At 44.6% G+C, this 16,089-nt stretch overlaps 1 protein-coding gene across 1 annotated transcript in view; it reads left to right on the forward strand.

Moving 5' to 3' along the window:
• Nucleotides 1-16,089, forward strand: part of LOC149276456 (diacylglycerol kinase iota-like) — a 79,191-nt gene that overhangs the window by 45,307 nt on the left and 17,795 nt on the right. The window contains exons 10-24 of the mRNA XM_089503641.1: nt 1,237-1,311; nt 1,602-1,697; nt 1,811-1,893; nt 2,791-2,851; nt 3,044-3,157; nt 3,599-3,736; nt 4,131-4,209; nt 6,531-6,586; nt 7,482-7,544; nt 7,772-7,845; nt 8,415-8,526; nt 9,168-9,367; nt 10,156-10,218; nt 13,059-13,159; nt 15,964-16,043. Coding sequence (XP_089359767.1) covers nt 1,237-1,311; nt 1,602-1,697; nt 1,811-1,893; nt 2,791-2,851; nt 3,044-3,157; nt 3,599-3,736; nt 4,131-4,209; nt 6,531-6,586; nt 7,482-7,544; nt 7,772-7,845; nt 8,415-8,526; nt 9,168-9,367; nt 10,156-10,218; nt 13,059-13,159; nt 15,964-16,043 — 1,395 coding nt within the window. The remainder of the gene's footprint in view (nt 1-1,236; nt 1,312-1,601; nt 1,698-1,810; nt 1,894-2,790; nt 2,852-3,043; nt 3,158-3,598; nt 3,737-4,130; nt 4,210-6,530; nt 6,587-7,481; nt 7,545-7,771; nt 7,846-8,414; nt 8,527-9,167; nt 9,368-10,155; nt 10,219-13,058; nt 13,160-15,963; nt 16,044-16,089) is intronic.

Consider the following 16,089-nt stretch of genomic DNA (forward strand, 5'->3'; position numbering starts at 1 on the left):
GGGAGGTTTAGAATGGAGGATTGGAGGAAAGGCTGGTAAGTAGGAGAGTTGAGGAGTGGAGGAGAGAGAGTGAGAGTTTGTTGGACTGGGTTTAGACATTGGCATTGGAATGGAAGAAAGAGTTGCGGACAATTGGAGAGTAGAAGGAGGGAGTCGCAACAGAGAAGAGACACACGGACATCAACGTGACGGACAGTTACAGCGGAGACAGAGAGACGTTATAATGCCAAGGTCAGCTCTCAGCGGTGATCACGGTGGGAAACCCTTTAATTACCTTGATTGACGCTCTGGAACACTCCAGAAAGACATTTAGCATGTTAATAAATGAAGGATTCTGGGGATAGATCCATTAACAGCCCACCCCACCCGAGTGCTGGAAACCAAAGGGTTAATTCTTTATACTTTCTCTCAATTGGCAGGGGACATTCTATCACCATAGAAACAGAAGTGACAATTTAACTAATAAATTAACCAGTTTAATCCTAAAATTTCCAGGGAATCAGTGTCAGAATTCCCGAATGACTGCTGGCCACTTATGGGAAAAGTCAGCAGCAACACAAAAGTCTCCTCCTGGGTCGGTGAACAAATTTTTTTTTTATAATTTAATGCTTTTATGTAGATGAGGGCGACCACTTTACGAGAATGACAACAAGGATTCATATGGATTGATGCAACAACGTGCTTGCGCCGTTCCGCATGCCTGTGTCTCGCGGACCCCCTCTTGCTTGCTGTCCTTTTATTGATAAACTCGTATAGGGGGCATTGTGAACTTTTACAACATGGCCAGCATTAACCCTTTCAGGGCCGAGGAAGGGGAATATTGTTTGTTTGGTTTTTTTTTGCTAAAATGGTTTTAAAGTATTAAACAGGAAACCTCTGTAATTTTTCTTCTGCTTTAACCCTTTGGGGGAAGTTGCATTGTATGTATATGTATGTATATATATATATATATATATACAATCTACAGTGTTTTTATGTCTCTTGATCGGGAAGTCCCATGGAAAAAGTATATATTTTTTTCCTGTAGATTCTGGAAAAAGTAGTTTTTTTCTCTTATGGAAAACGCAGTAAGTATACTCGGTGCCGGAGGTGAGCCCCGGCAGACACACACGCGATGCGGGTTATAAAGTGTTAAGTTTACTGCTGTAGCATTGTGAACACACTCCATGCGTGGTTTCGAACAGGTGAAAATGTCCTTTTAAACAGAAGATTTCTCTCTTTTTTTTTACTTCACAGGTTAATGCAAAAAATTCCAGTAAAAGGAAAAAAAGAACATCATTTAAAAGAAAAGCCAGCAAAAAAGGCTTTGAGGTAGGACTCTGACATTCACGATTTTAAATTGTTTGTCTGCTTGCTTAACATGGATGTGGTTATATGTAAAATCTATACGTTTCTGAGTGTGCAGGATCCCATGTTGCGCATGCTCTCTAGTATTTTAATATAATAGGATTCCATGGGATTAGGAAACAATTGAAGTGCATTCATATAACAGCCCCACCTTGTGGCAGAACAGCATAACTGCACGAAGCAACAGCGCTGTGTGTTTGGAACAGGGCGCACGGCAGATCACAAGGACTGATGTTTCTTTTCATCTTCTTCAGGACATTAAAGGCAGAGCCTTTATCATAAAACCTATTTCTTCCCCGCTCATGAAGCCTCTGCTGGTCTTTGTGAACCCAAAAAGTGGAGGGAATCAGGTGAGGGCCGAGCGATACAAGATAACAAATTGTTTCATAAAGTGTTCTCAATAAATACAGTGTATCAAGTGTGAGAACTTTCTGCGTCTAACAGCGCGTCTGTCCATGCACAGGGTACAAAGGTCCTTCAGACATTTATGTGGTTCCTGAATCCACGACAGGTCTTCGACCTTTCCCAGGAGGGGCCAAAAGAAGCGTAAGTTTCCCAGGATCCACTGAGAGGTGACGTTAGCGAAATACACAGCCTACTGATTTGACCATAAACTGCTGCCAAAAACAATAGGTTCTATTCACTAAAGAAATTGGGTTAACTCTACTGATCAAACTCAACTGAGGTTGCATGCGAGGGCATGCGACTTTACATTTTACATGTTTCAGGCGAGGGCATGCACGTTCAATGAGACCTTTTATGTCTTTGTTTATTAAAATGACACCCCCTCAATAAGCAAATAATAACAATAAAATTAATAATAAAAAACAAACAGGGGTCCCCAGAACCCCATATCAACCAAGGAGGTGACTGCCCTCCTCTTTTCCCCACCCTAGGAATTTGGGCTCCCATAGGGTATTTGGAAAATATTTTTTGTCCTCCTGAGCCGGGAATGAGGCAAGGGGTTATATTTAGGCACTAAATCTCCCCAGATTTATCTGATTTACCCCAGTCCCATGTGCAAGGTGTGTGGGGGGGGAGAAAGTACAACCAACTTGTAGGTTAAAGAATTCGCATGCTGCATGTTTTTTTTTTTACTTTTTGAGTAAAAAATGCCAATTGCATTTTCAAGTATACTTGGGAAAATCTGTTGGCTGCGTAAGTCCCTATGACATCATCACATGCAACAGGAAATGAAGCCAAATGCCATGCAACCTGCTCAGGCAGAAGAAACTCCTGGCTTCTGCTAGGAGGAAAACTTGTAAAATTTGTTAAAAAAGCAGAAAACAGTAAAAATCTGTTTTTAGCCCTTCTTTTGCCATCCCACATGTTTTGGACGGAGCAGATTCATAAGTAGGCACTTTATAAGTGAATAAATAAAAATAGCTTAAACAGTTATTATTATGATTATTATTTTTTTAAAATATTTATTTTGTATTTCAGATTGGAATTGTATAGAAAAGTGCCAAATCTACGTATTCTTGCCTGTGGTGGTGATGGGACGGTATGATCAGCCTTTCGACTTTTAAGCCTTTCACACAATCAATAACATGTTGCAAACAGTAAACCAATCACTGTGCTTTGATGCTCCCTCTCTCTCTGTTAATCTGCCCTACGCTGATTACAGAAGCCGCCTCTGTCCTCCTCACCTTCTGCTTTGTCTCAATTTAAGTTCTTCTCTTCTTCCCATTCGCAGGTAGGCTGGATCCTCTCTGTCTTGGATGAGTTACAACTCAGCCCTCAGCCACCAGTAGCTGTATTACCGCTTGGGACCGGGAACGACCTTGCTCGCACCCTTAACTGGGGAGGGGTAGGTGTCTCTTCTAGCCAAAAATATTTACAACAGCATCCCTTTGCCAGAGCCCCAACAATTCTAATAATGCCCCCGAAACCTTGACATCCATATATAGTCAAAAATTGTACCTCAACCCCCCATCCCATCAAACCTTTAACTTTTGGTGGAATGGGTTGGCTTGCTGGTCCTGCTTGCAGGTATAGATAGAACTTTTAATGTAAATCAATTCAGAAAACTATTATTTTAGGTATGGCAACACTGTATACTCTGGTTACAATTAGTTGTAATACCCTAAAAGAACACTAGATGTCGCCGTAGGATCTCATATCGAGTCCGAGGCTCCGGAGGGTCTAGTTGCCCAAACTATACGTATTAAGTATCTTATTGTTAAACCATTAACGGGGCACGGAGTTGGCTGGACCTTGACTGACATGCTTATAACTTTTTCCCGGGCAGGGATACACGGACGAACCCGTCTCAAAGATCCTGTGTCACGTCGAAGACGGCACCATCGTGCAGTTAGACCGGTGGAACCTTCACGTGGAACGGAATCCGGACGTGCTGCACGAAGAGATAGATGATGGAACACATAAGGTCAGAGGTCAGATGCTCTGCCCGTGAATCTAGGGGTTTAAGATGCACCAATAATGATGTGTGCCTAGTTCTGAGACATGCAGATATATATTGTGTATTTTTTAGTATATATATTTATTATTTTATTTATTTTTATTATATTTATTTATAAATAACCAAAATAATTGCAAACCAGAATTTATTGCTTATGGAATGTATTTTTTCTATGTAAAATATAGTATGTATTTGAAACTATATGTATATTAATATTTGAAACTGATTCTTAAAGTTGTGAGGACCGAGATTTGAAACCTAAGAAGTGAAATGTTTTTCTTGCGCCTTCTGGAATTTAAATTGTTATCCCCCCCCCCCCCGGCTTTAATCACCAATTACTGAAAATTACCCTTTCTTGCAGCTTCCACTAAATGTGTTTAATAACTACTTCAGTTTGGGGTTCGATGCACACGTAACGCTGGAGTTCCATGAATCCAGAGGTAAGCAAAGGCCAACGAATACGTGTCAGACCTGTCCACATATAGCTCTATAGTATATAGTAGCATATAGTCTTGGGGCAGATCCAAGTTGGGTTCCTCACAGGGTGACACGCAGAGGCACCGGGGTAATTATATTTCATGTAAAGAAATCCTGACGCTCTGGTAGGGGAAACAAATTGTGCAAATAGCATTTATATGAACACATTAACACTACCGCTCAAAGGTTTGGGGTCACTGCGAAATGTAAAAGAAAAGCACATTTCCCCATTAAACTCCTGGGTTCCAACGGCCCTTTATCACTCCCATCACTCCTGTGTTCCAACGGCCCTTTATCACTCCCATCACTCCTGTGTTCCAATGGCCCTTTATCACTCCCATCACTCCTGTGTTCCAATGGCCCTTTATCACTCCCATCACTCCTGTGTTCCAATGGCCCTTTATCACTCCCATCACTCCTGTGTTCCAATGGCCCTTTATCACTCCCATCACTCCTGTGTTCCAATGGCCCTTTATCACTCCCATCACTCCTGTGTTCCAGTGGCCCTTTATCACTCCCATCACTCCTGTGTTCCAGTGGCCCTTTATCACTCCCATCACTACTGCGTTCCAATGGCCCTTTATCACTCCCATCACTCCTGTTCATTGATCCAAGTTTAAGTTTAAAAGGCTAATTGATGGTTAGAAAACCCTTTTGTAATTATGTTACAGCTAGAAATCTCCTTGTTTTCCATGAAAACTATTGGGTGACCCCAAACTTTGGAATGGTAGTGTGTAGATATATTAGAAGCAGACCTCTAGCAGTCACCTTACCTTCCTGTTCACAAAGTCTGCATGGTTATTCCTCCCCATTAGGTTATCTCTAGCGTTGCTCCCTTTAAATCCAGCTTCTGCCGAATCCTCCTAGATGATGGCTCTTTTACCTGCAAACAAAAAATAGGTTTATTTCATCGAAATCAATATAAAACACGGGTTGGTTACCCCTAATTTGCTTAGAAGTTTTCTTTAGAAGTATTTCTTTGAATGTAACGCGTTTCCGGCGTGATTTATTGTTCCTTGCAGACCTCGAGCCCCTCCCTTATATTAGCCGTCAGACTTGCATCCCTCTCGAGGGTTACAAATACATTATTTTTTCGAAAACACCGTATTCAATCTATCATCTGCTTATTTATATGCTGATGGCCTCATAATTACTTTGCAAGCAAAAAAGACGGATTTAAGCGGCACTTACAATGAGTGAAAGGAAAAAATAACCGACGCAACGGGACAATAAACGAGGGGAGATTGGAAATCCCTGAAACGCAGAGGAGCCGGTCTGTTCCATTATAATACTGTCCTCAGCTCACTCTTATGTCGCATCAACACTTTGCTTTCCAGTCTGGTTTGTAGTGGAGGTATATATATAATATATATATATATATATATTTATACCGTAATGGGCTATTAAAAGGGTAATACCGTATTGTCCTGATGATAGGATGCCTATAATCAGGGTTTAGATATTCAGGATGGCGAGTGGTTTGTTTTTGCCTCTCCTGCGCTGTCTCCGCTTCTTCTTGTTCTTCTGTCTTCTTTGTTCATCCGCTTCTCCCCTGGAATCAGCTCCGTTGACCAGGCCTCCCGGAGCACTTCCGCAAAAGGGCGGAGTCTCCGCGCAAACACTCTCCTCCCCCTGATTGGACTGACGGGGGGGGGAGAGGCTGTCCCTGCGGTCTGCGCTGTAGCTCCGCCCTTTTGCGGAAGGTCTCAGAGAAGCCATAATAATGCAGATGGATTCGCGGAGAGAGGTCCAGAAAAGCTTCTGTTTCTCTGTGAATCCTTCTGCGTTATTCTGGCTTGTTGGAGTACTTCTGTAAAAGGGTGGAGCCACTGCGGAGGCCCCGCCCCTTTGAAGAAGCACTTTGGGAGGCCTGGTCAATGGAGCTGATACCAGGAAGAAGCGGACAAAGAAAGAAGACAGAAGAACAAGAAGAGGCAAGAGAAGAAGTGGAAAAGGAGACCGGACATGGAGAAGGTAGCAAGACATTGAGAGAGAGTGTGAGAGAGAGAGATTGTGAAAGAGTGAGTGAAAAAAAAAGTGTAAACAAATTAATTTCTTTTAAAAGGCACCAAACTAAAGGGGGGGGTATAATTGGGACAATACGGTATTTTAGTCTCCAGTTTAAACTACTTTGAAAGTTCCTAGGTACAGGTGTGAGCTCCGTGAGTCATGCACCGCGGTGTAATTAATCCAATATTTATTCCGTAAGATAAATTCCATTATATCTCCCGCTTTGGCAGAGACTTGGATCAATTTCAGTAAAATGTTCTCTTTCTGATTGCAGAAGCAAATCCAGAGAAATTCAACAGTCGGTTTCGTAATAAGATGTTCTATGCAGGGGTAAGTGCTACGCAACCCTGCGAGACCCTCATACCCGGCCAACCCGGAGGAAAGAGGGGCACAAAAGAGGAAAGAGGGACATAGGGAGAGGAAAGAGGGGCATGGGGTGAGTTAAGAGGGGCATAGGCGGAGGAAAGAGGGGCATGGGCGGAGGAAAGAGGGGCATTGAGGAGGAAAGATAAAGGTGGATCTGTCCTTCCTTCACAGGTTGATCAGATTGAAGCTTCTGTCCCTTCGTATATTTCTCGCCACATCGTCCCGTGAAAGCACCTTAAGTCTAAAATAAAAAAATTAAAGCACAATAAAAATCCCCACCAGCCTGTGTTTGGACGGTCTGGGGGGGTTACGTAGAATGACCCCATGTATCTGCAAGGGGGACACCAAATACATTTAAAGGGATCTCTCAGCTATTGGTGGAGCGGTGGAGCGTCCCTTTAAATTGCCTCCATAACTACTGATCTAGTAGTGAGTGGGGTAAATTCCCTGGGGGGCTTCCGACTGTCCATCCTTTCCGAGTAAATCCCTTTTGGCAGACTGCGGTGGAGGAAGCGGCTCCCTGATTTATTGCCGGTTACTTGGCACTGGATAGGTGATTTATAGTAAATTAGCAGAGGGGGATTTGCTGTATGATCTTTATTGCCGGTGCGGTAAACATGACCATAAACATTCCGGGACGGCACAGAAGTCCCCGACGTGCTTTCTGTCCTCGGGAACATCACAAACCTTCCAGTCGAACCGAAACAAGGTTATTAAAACAGACCGCTTTCCCCAACAACAAGGCCGATAGAAGGCGTTTCGGGTATTCCGCCTGTTAACCCTTGCGGCGCTCGGAGATACTTGATACATCGGCGCGGCGCGAAGCCCCCTTCTCACCGATATGTGATATATTTTGCAGGCTGCTTTCTCTGACTTTTTGCAAAGAAGCTCCAGAGATTTATCCAAACACGTGAAGGTCGTGGTGAGTATCGGACAACATTCTTGGGGGTCTTTCCTTTTATTCGTATACAGGGGCTGCACGCGGTCTTATCTTACATCCCCATTGCATTACATAAAGGTGTGCAAATCAGGGCACCTTTGTTGAGGGTTGTGGCTAGCGGAAGTAGTTGTTTTTGCATATTGTCGGGTTAATTATACTATTTCAACGTCTCCGCTACCCCTCCTTGTAAATGGCTTTTTATCTCGCAGTGTGACGGCACCGACCTGACTCCCAAGATCCAGGAACTCAAATTTCAGTGCATTGTCTTCTTAAACATCCCCAGGTAGGTGGCTGCGCGGCGGAGATAACGATTTCCATGTGGAGAAACGGGCCGGCGGATTTATTGGCTGCCTCTGTATTGCGTCCCTCGGGCATCTTTTTGTTTTGCCAAAAATATATATATATATTGATACTGCGCGTAATATTTTTTGTAAGGAAAGCTCAGATTGGGGATTTTTGTGCGTCGCGTCTCCAGCTACGAAGCAAGAAAATTGTAACCTGATTCTTTTTCTCGCTCCCCGCGTTCTCTGGAGCTCGGTGTCCAGGGCTGCAGCATTTTGTAAGATGAAGGAGGCTTTATTGCATTGTACAGCGCTGTGGAAAAGGATGGCGCTATATAAAACAATAAATAATACATAACCAAGAGTATTTTTATATCACGGCTACGGAGAATGGCTTGTAACGAAGCTTCTTCCGCGGGCTCTGTGAGAGGCGAGTGGCCGTGACCAAAATTCTAATATTTGGCAATTTCCCACCCCCCTCATACTTTTGGGGATTTCGGTTGCTGCCACCGCTTGATCCCATTTGCTGCCCCCTCGGTCTGTAATGACTTGTATCCGTTCTTGACCGCAGGTACTGTGCTGGCACAATCCCCTGGGGCAATCCAAGTGACCACAGAGACTTCGAACCTCAACGCCACGATGACGGTTATATTGAGGTCATCGGTTTCACAATGGCCTCGCTGGTGAGTCCGTTATACACTTCGATATATATATATATCTTCTCCACCAACCACTTCGGTGACCCCACCGCTCTGCTTCTCGCACTCGTCTTCTTCCGCTTCTTCATTCTTCTTTCTGCTCCCGGTGATCCGTTCTCTTTCTCCATAGTCCCGACTCCATTATTCTGGCCACATGGGAGCGCTTCAGGGCGGATCCTTGGCACGCTTCACAGGGACAGCCCCTCCCTCATTCCTCCAATCAGGGCAGAGGCTGTCACTGTGGTGCACGCAGAGGCTCCACCCTGATACGGAAGAGCTCCGGGAGGCGAGGGTAATGCAGCGGATCACTGGGAGAAGCAGATTGCCGGAAAAAAAGGAATAATGAAGAAGAGGAGAACAGGGAGAAGAAGAAGTCAGGGAGACATTGAGAGTGTGTGAGGGGTGATAGAGAGTGCGTAAAACAAAATTCAAAAGAAAATTTTAAGCTCCCCGCTTCGTTTTCATTTGGAGACCCTCTGAATGTGCTCAGAATGGGAGTTCCAGTGAGCATGTGCAAGAAGTGTACTGGAGTATGCTCCTTGCTTTCAATCGAAGCGGCTGGGGGGAGGAGTTAAATTAGACTGATATTAAAGAATGCCCGCAGTAATTTTTCTCTTTCCTTTCAGGCTGCCCTCCAGGTAGGTGGCCACGGCGAGAGGCTTCACCAATGCAGGGAAGTGACTCTGCTAACGTACAAGGCCATCCCCATGCAGGTAGATGGGGAGCCTTGCCGGCTCGCTCCCTCCCTCATCCGGATATCTCTAAGGAACCAGGCTAACATGGTACAAAAGAGCAAGAGGAGAACGTCGATGCCCTTATTAAACGAGTAAGTCACGCAGCCACGTGCTTCTTTGCGCGTACAACTGGCCACAGACCTCTGGGCCACTTGGTAGTAGGTGATCGCGCGTGCACACACTGCCCATACAGAAGCCAGACCAGACCATTTGTTATGTAATTCCTCCATACACGTTTGCCAATGACTTCGTATGGACCTTGTCTTTTACACATTTGGGGGTGGTAGGTCTAGAATAACATGTATCCTTATTATTGTTATTATTATATTATATTTAATAATAATAAAAATAATAATAATATAATAAAAAATAATAAATAATAAAAGTTGTTTTATATATGTATTTGTGACCGGTTCCCTTTAATACAAAGCAAAATGCAGTATATCATGTGCTGAAGATTCAGGGGTTCAAACCTTCTATGGCCAACCTGGAAAAAGGTTCCGAGCTGGAGATCTAAATGCGCTTTATCCGTCACGCTGTAGATATAGAACGTTACGTTTTTTGATAGACATGTTTGGGTGAAGTAAGAAGCCACGTGGACCAAAAGACAAACTGCTCTTCCTTGATCCAAACACATATTTAAGAAGCTTCTCCTGGTATCACAACCCCCCCCCCAGTATACAGAACCCCACCGCACCCCCATTTCTGTGGGGTTCTGGTCTCATTGTGCATGCGTCTCACTTCATCAGATGTCTAACTCACTCCTCTTGTTTCTGTTAAACTGTTTGTGTGTCTGTCTCTTTCTCTCCCTATCCTCATGCGCTTTCTCCTCTGGCTTCTGCCCTGTGTTGTTGTACTGGCTTTGTGCTATCTGCCACAGTATCCATAAAGTGCCCTCCGCCGACCACAGACGCGTCTCCGCTCCCCCGGACTCCTTCACCGTGTAAGTACCCCACGCGGCTTGTCGATGTTCCCCTCCGGATCCCCGGCAGCGCAGCGCCCGTCTCATTCTGTGTACGGCTGCCCACTTCCATCGCTTGTTTATCATCACACACAAGACTCATCCCTCTGATGCTCCCGCCAGGACCGCTCCATCTTCCCGCGCTGTTATTGTCTGTCTAGTGAAAGACGTCCCTGTGCACGAAACCATGACAGTGATTATACTTTGTAGCTGGCGCGCTACATAATCCGAGTCATTGGTCCCGCAGTACACTTTGATATTGGAGCCGTAGGGGTACGCTGATACACTGCACTCCAACAAACTAGTTTATACTAATAGTCTGTACTGGTGAAACGCGTCGGGCACACACAGATTTCTCTTTGCCGCTAGGTTCCTCCATAATAACGTAATTTAGGGTGAAAAAAAGACTCAATTCTATCAAGTTCATCCTCGCAGTTGATCCAGAAGAAGACAAAACAATCCCCACATGGAAAAGATTTCAAATTGTGCCTCAGACGGGAAGATTCCTTATTGGCTCCAAAATGGTCTATAATTTCTCACAGGATCGATAAACTATAACTAATCCCGTCCTTATAACCCGTTATATCCCTGTATATTCCTCATATTATATATATTATATACTCTCCCCCCGTATAACTAATCCAGTCCTTATAACCCGTAATGGGAGTGATAAAGGGCCATTGGGACACAGGAGTGATGGGAGTGATAAAGGGCCATTGGGACACAGGAGTGATGGGAGTGATAAAGGGCCATTGGAACACAGGAGTGATGGGAGTGATAAAGGGCCATGGAACACAGGAGTGATGGGAGTGATAAAGGGCCATGGAACACAGGAGTGATGGGAGTGATAAAGGGTCTCTGTACGCCTATGAAGAGATTCCATTAAAAATCATCCGTTTCCAGCTACAATAGTCATTTACAACATTAACCCCGTCTGCGCTGGGTTTCTGATCCAATTCATGTTGTAATGGACAACATTTCTTCGTGACCCCAAACACGGTAGCGTGTATCGTGACAGGCGGACAACTTGCACGTCTTTTAGCAAAAGTAACTCGGGCCGTGCGTCTGTATAGATCAGGGCATGTGCGTCATTCTTTATATCCGCATATGACGCGTTCTGTATCCCGGCACACTTCTTCCATGGTCTGAGAGTTTGTATCATTCAGGATGGAATCAGAACAGAAGCTTCATTAAAACCTCATTTTCATTCTGAACCTGATCAGATCATTCAGCTTCCCCCTGATTGTTTGAGAGCCAGAGAACATTTAATTAGTCGGCATGTTTGTTTTCTCCACGGCTTCTTCTCTATTTTCCTATAAGAAAAAAAAAACATACAACACATTTCCCCGGAGGAGATCTGCCTCTCCAGCTTATTCTGCATTTTCATCTCACCGTAATATGGAGTTGCATTAAAATATGTAATTAGATATTTTTTATTGTATTATTATTATTATTAGTGCATTTGTAGCCCAAGTAGAAGAAAAGGTAATGCAAAAATTGGTTTATATCAGGGGGTACAAAACCCTGGCCCTCAAGGGCCACATTATCCTAGCTTAGGCACATGAATCCTAATTAAATATTCATTAAACAACTTTTCAGGCAATACACAGAAACCTATAATTTCCTGGCCCCATTCGGCCCCTGTCTAGTCGTCCTTTTCTCCCGCTGTAAAGACTCAAACCTTAATCAGTCGTTGGTCTCATTTTAGATTCAGGAGCCGTATGCCTATCCCATGAATGTTTAACCCGTTAATGACAAAGCCCGTACATGTACGGGCTCAAAATGCATTGTTTTCAATGGGTTTTGGGTCCGCCCATTGTCCTTAAGGGGTTAAACTCTCTCACTGTGTTAGCCTCCACCACCTCTGCTGGGAGGCTGTTCCTGGCCTGTGTGTGGCTATCTAGGACTTCATCATTGAAACAAAGTGATAATGTTGGGATCTCTGCCCACGCAAGCTCATTTCTCCGGGTCTCTGCCTGAGCGCAGCCGGTGTTCTAATGTTCTTTACCTGCCTAGTCACATCGCATAGGGAAATGTACTAATAGAATTTACTTTCTTACTTTCCCAGCATTTTACCAGTGGGCAGAACAATAAAAGGGGTATTATGTGAAAAGCCAGATCATTAGCGGAAGGTTATTTTTTTTCTAAACGGTAGAGGAAATTTTAAAAGAAATATGCATAGTGGCCACTAGGGGGCAATAGTACTATTAAGAATTCTAGTAAGTGTCTCTTTTTATAAATAAAAAAAAAAGTTTGATTGAAATTATTGTTTAAAGGTGGTCCAGCTAGACCTCTAAATTGGCCTCTAAATATCAGGCTTTTCATCCCAATCTAAGAGTCACTGGGTGAATAAACAGATTATCAGGGTTTTTACCCCAGTTTCGGGGTGAATGGGCAGATTCTCAGGGTCACACAGTCTGGAGCCGACTCCTTCATATTCTGATTTAATGATATCTGAGCATTCTGATTTGCACTCTTCCCAATTCTATATAACATCTGGAATCCCTGCTTGAATACAGGTGACTTCATTCAGAATACCTTTGCCCCCTAACAAGTAAGGACCGTTTCAGAGTCAGAGAATTCAGGAATTTCCTAGGTATATGGACCAATTCTGATTTAATGAAATTAATTGGAATCCAATTAATCCCCAACCCAGACCAAAGAACACTTAACTGTCCTGTCTCCTGAATCTTGCTGCATGCTGTTTGCCAGTGTGGGATACATGCTCAGGGGCCCCGACATCGCCCCATGGTAGGTAACATCCAAACGGTTATTAATGAAAGGATTTACTGTTTTCTTGTTTTTTCCCCTTCTTTCTGCAGCCCTCATTCTGTGCCAGACCGGCTGCGCATTCGAGTCAACAGAATCCGCTTTCACGAGTACGAGGGTCTGCATTACGACAAGGACAAGCTCAGAGAAGCCTGTGAGTCTATCTGTATAGCTGAGGGGGGTCCGGCGTTGCCCTGAGGCTTACTCGAGCCCAAAGTCTGGTTCTTCTCTGGCTTCTACAATCTCCTGTCCTCATGAGTCCGTGATTACGGGGGGTTTGGTCCTTTCCTTGTTTCGTGGGGGCATCCTGGGCTCAGACTTGCGCCGCACCATAACCCCACAATCACCACTCTATATCTCCAAGACACAGAGATAATTCCATATGTCGGCTTAACGGTTCCATATTAGAACTTATTTAATCACCGAAGTAAGAAATATACAGTGCATGGGGTACCTGACGCCCCAGGCGGTCTTTGATGTTCCTCATTGTCTTGTCTCCTGACCCCCACGTACAGAACTTTCGGCCATGATTAGCATGTGAGTAAACGGACAAGACGTCAATTTTTGACCGATGAGACATTAAATTATTCTTACTTTTTCCCCCTCATATTTTCTTTAAAAAATTAGCCGGTAATCACCGCTCGCAAGGAGACACAAGATGTCTAGATATTCCAAAGAAAATCCCAGAAGATCTTTATCCCCCGATAAAGCCATAAACCCTGAGTCACCTCTCGCTAGGGCATCTCCGAGATCCACTGTGTTCCACAACTAATCAGCAGCTATAACATGCTGCAGAAATCCCAACCGGCTAATATGTCGCTAACTTTGGGGCAGAATTCTTGATACATTTGTTACAAGTTCCTGAAGACGTCTTGTGAAGACATTCTAGGTTATACCAGGAGTTCCTGAACATGACTTACAATTCCCACCGCCTTTGGAAGTCCAGAATACCTAGAAAGCCCCCGGTGCCAATAAGAGTTAAATCGTCGTGGCCTCAATATATGCCATTACACGTATGTGGCAGACGCATATGGCCCTTTAATATATGTTGTTGCTTTCATGGGCTTGTAATGGTCCCTCTGTAACATATCGCCGGGTGCGTTGCTGCTCCGAGGCACATATGATGCGTTCCGTGCCGTTTGGCCTCACATTAGCAGCTCCATGGATCGCAGGTACCTGGAAGTAGTGAATAATGCGCCTTGCACAGTCAGCGCAAAATGAGACGGACACAGCGGCGGGGGAGCGTACCTAGCGGCTCTGATCGCATGATGAAAACCCGCAGGAAAGTTGCGCTTCCACCCCCACCACTCCCCCCCCCCCCCGTAATACACAACTTAATTGCTTTGTAGCATGTACAAAACCCAGCTAGGGCATTGCTGTCTCTGGTTGTTGGTGCAACGCGCATAATGAAGTCCCTCTCTGTGTGACAGTCGAAGTCATTAATCAACGCTGCTGATACCGGTTTAATGGAGTCGCGCTCGTCCCCCGGACTCATTATTCACGGCAAGTTGAGAGTTACAGGAGAGTCTGTTTTAAAGCAGAGGAGATGCGGCGGGGCGCAACATGGTCCAATTACAAGGGAATCCGTGTAACTCTTTCCCGTCGCCCCCCGGCAAGTGGCTCTCGGCTTCCTGATGATTAAAATTGAAAGTTTGCCGAGTCCAGACTTCACCAAGACTTTATAGCTAATCATCTGAAAAGCATGGAACCTGCAGTGAGCGGCCTTAATCCTGTAAAGCATGGAGGGCTACGCTATTTAATAATAGGCTCATTTTGTTTCTAATTTCACCCATATTTGAGAAAAGTAGTATTATGAAAAATGCTTTATATCCCAGAGCCTAAAAAAGGGGACAAAACCAGGATAAGGCGAGGCGGTTGATGTTCCGGTCGTTTCGGTAGAGGCTCGTTCTCTGGCTTATCTCTAGGTGTTTAGAAAAAGTTTTACCAGAATGGGAACCACTGGGGTTGTTGGGAGTCCTAAAGGGCCCATAAGCTTTGTCCGTACTGGCATACTGGCGAATGAGGAGAAAGTGAGATCTTTCACAAATGTCCATAGAAGCCCATGGAGATGGGACATTCTGGCTGCTCTTTCTACGGGATCTTCAAGATGTTCATGTCTGTCCCAGACGTTGGGAACATTAACAGTAGGAAAGTAGTTTGGAAGTTTGAACATTAATCTGATGTCTCATGGATCCATCTCAAGTTTAAATAAGTAAACTGTGAAGTTGGTGCCTTGTCGGCTGAGCTGCTATCGAGTAGACCTCTTGGTGGTCCTGATGGTACCAATGGCCTTCTCAGCTTGTCCTTTCTTTTGGAACCCATTGTCTTCCCTGCCATAGCTCAAGGATGGCAGAATTGTATCCTATAGTCTATATCCAATCAGCAACTTAACAATAGGAGAGAGAGGACTCAATAGGGAGGAATAATCATGCAGATCCTCATTTTTCCCAATGATTTACGTGGCACCGATTGTGAGGACCAAGTTCCCGAGAAAAAAAAAAATCAACTAAAATATATTCAGAAGCGAAGGGCATTAATAGAACTGGGTCACCGAAATAATTATAATATGCTGTGCTTATTAATAAACATGCCGCCGTAACCACAGCACACGCTGCACACCTGCGGCGCCAGGTTCGACACAGGCAATTAAACGCGCCGCAGCACCGTATCGCGGATGGGCAGATAAAGTATTAAATCGTAACAGCAGAGTTGATGTCCTGCGTTGTCATTGTTCGGAGCTAAGATTTTTTTTCTTTGCCCTTCATTCTTTCGCACTTTCGTCCCAGTCTGATTTACGTCTCTCCCTGACCTTGGGCTGTTCCAAATCCTACTGGGGCATTTTCAGGGTTAGACTCCCCCTGGGACACTCTCCAGGCCAGAGCTGGAACTGAGTGTCTGTAGCGCATCCCCTGCAGGGGACTCCTGGAACTAACGGTATCTTTGTGTTCCTGCCTACAGCCATCCCGTTAGGTATAATCGTGGTACGAGGAGACTGTGACCTGGAGACGTGCCGGATGTACATCGATCGTCTCCAAGAGGTGAGTTCTGAGAGCTAGAGATTAAGGCTCGGATGATCACCATTAC

The sequence above is a fragment of the Sceloporus occidentalis genome, unplaced genomic scaffold, assembly GCF_023333645.1.
Source record: "Sceloporus occidentalis isolate IW3139 unplaced genomic scaffold, rSceOcc1.0.p SCAF_238, whole genome shotgun sequence".
NCBI lineage: Eukaryota > Metazoa > Chordata > Lepidosauria > Squamata > Phrynosomatidae > Sceloporus > Sceloporus occidentalis.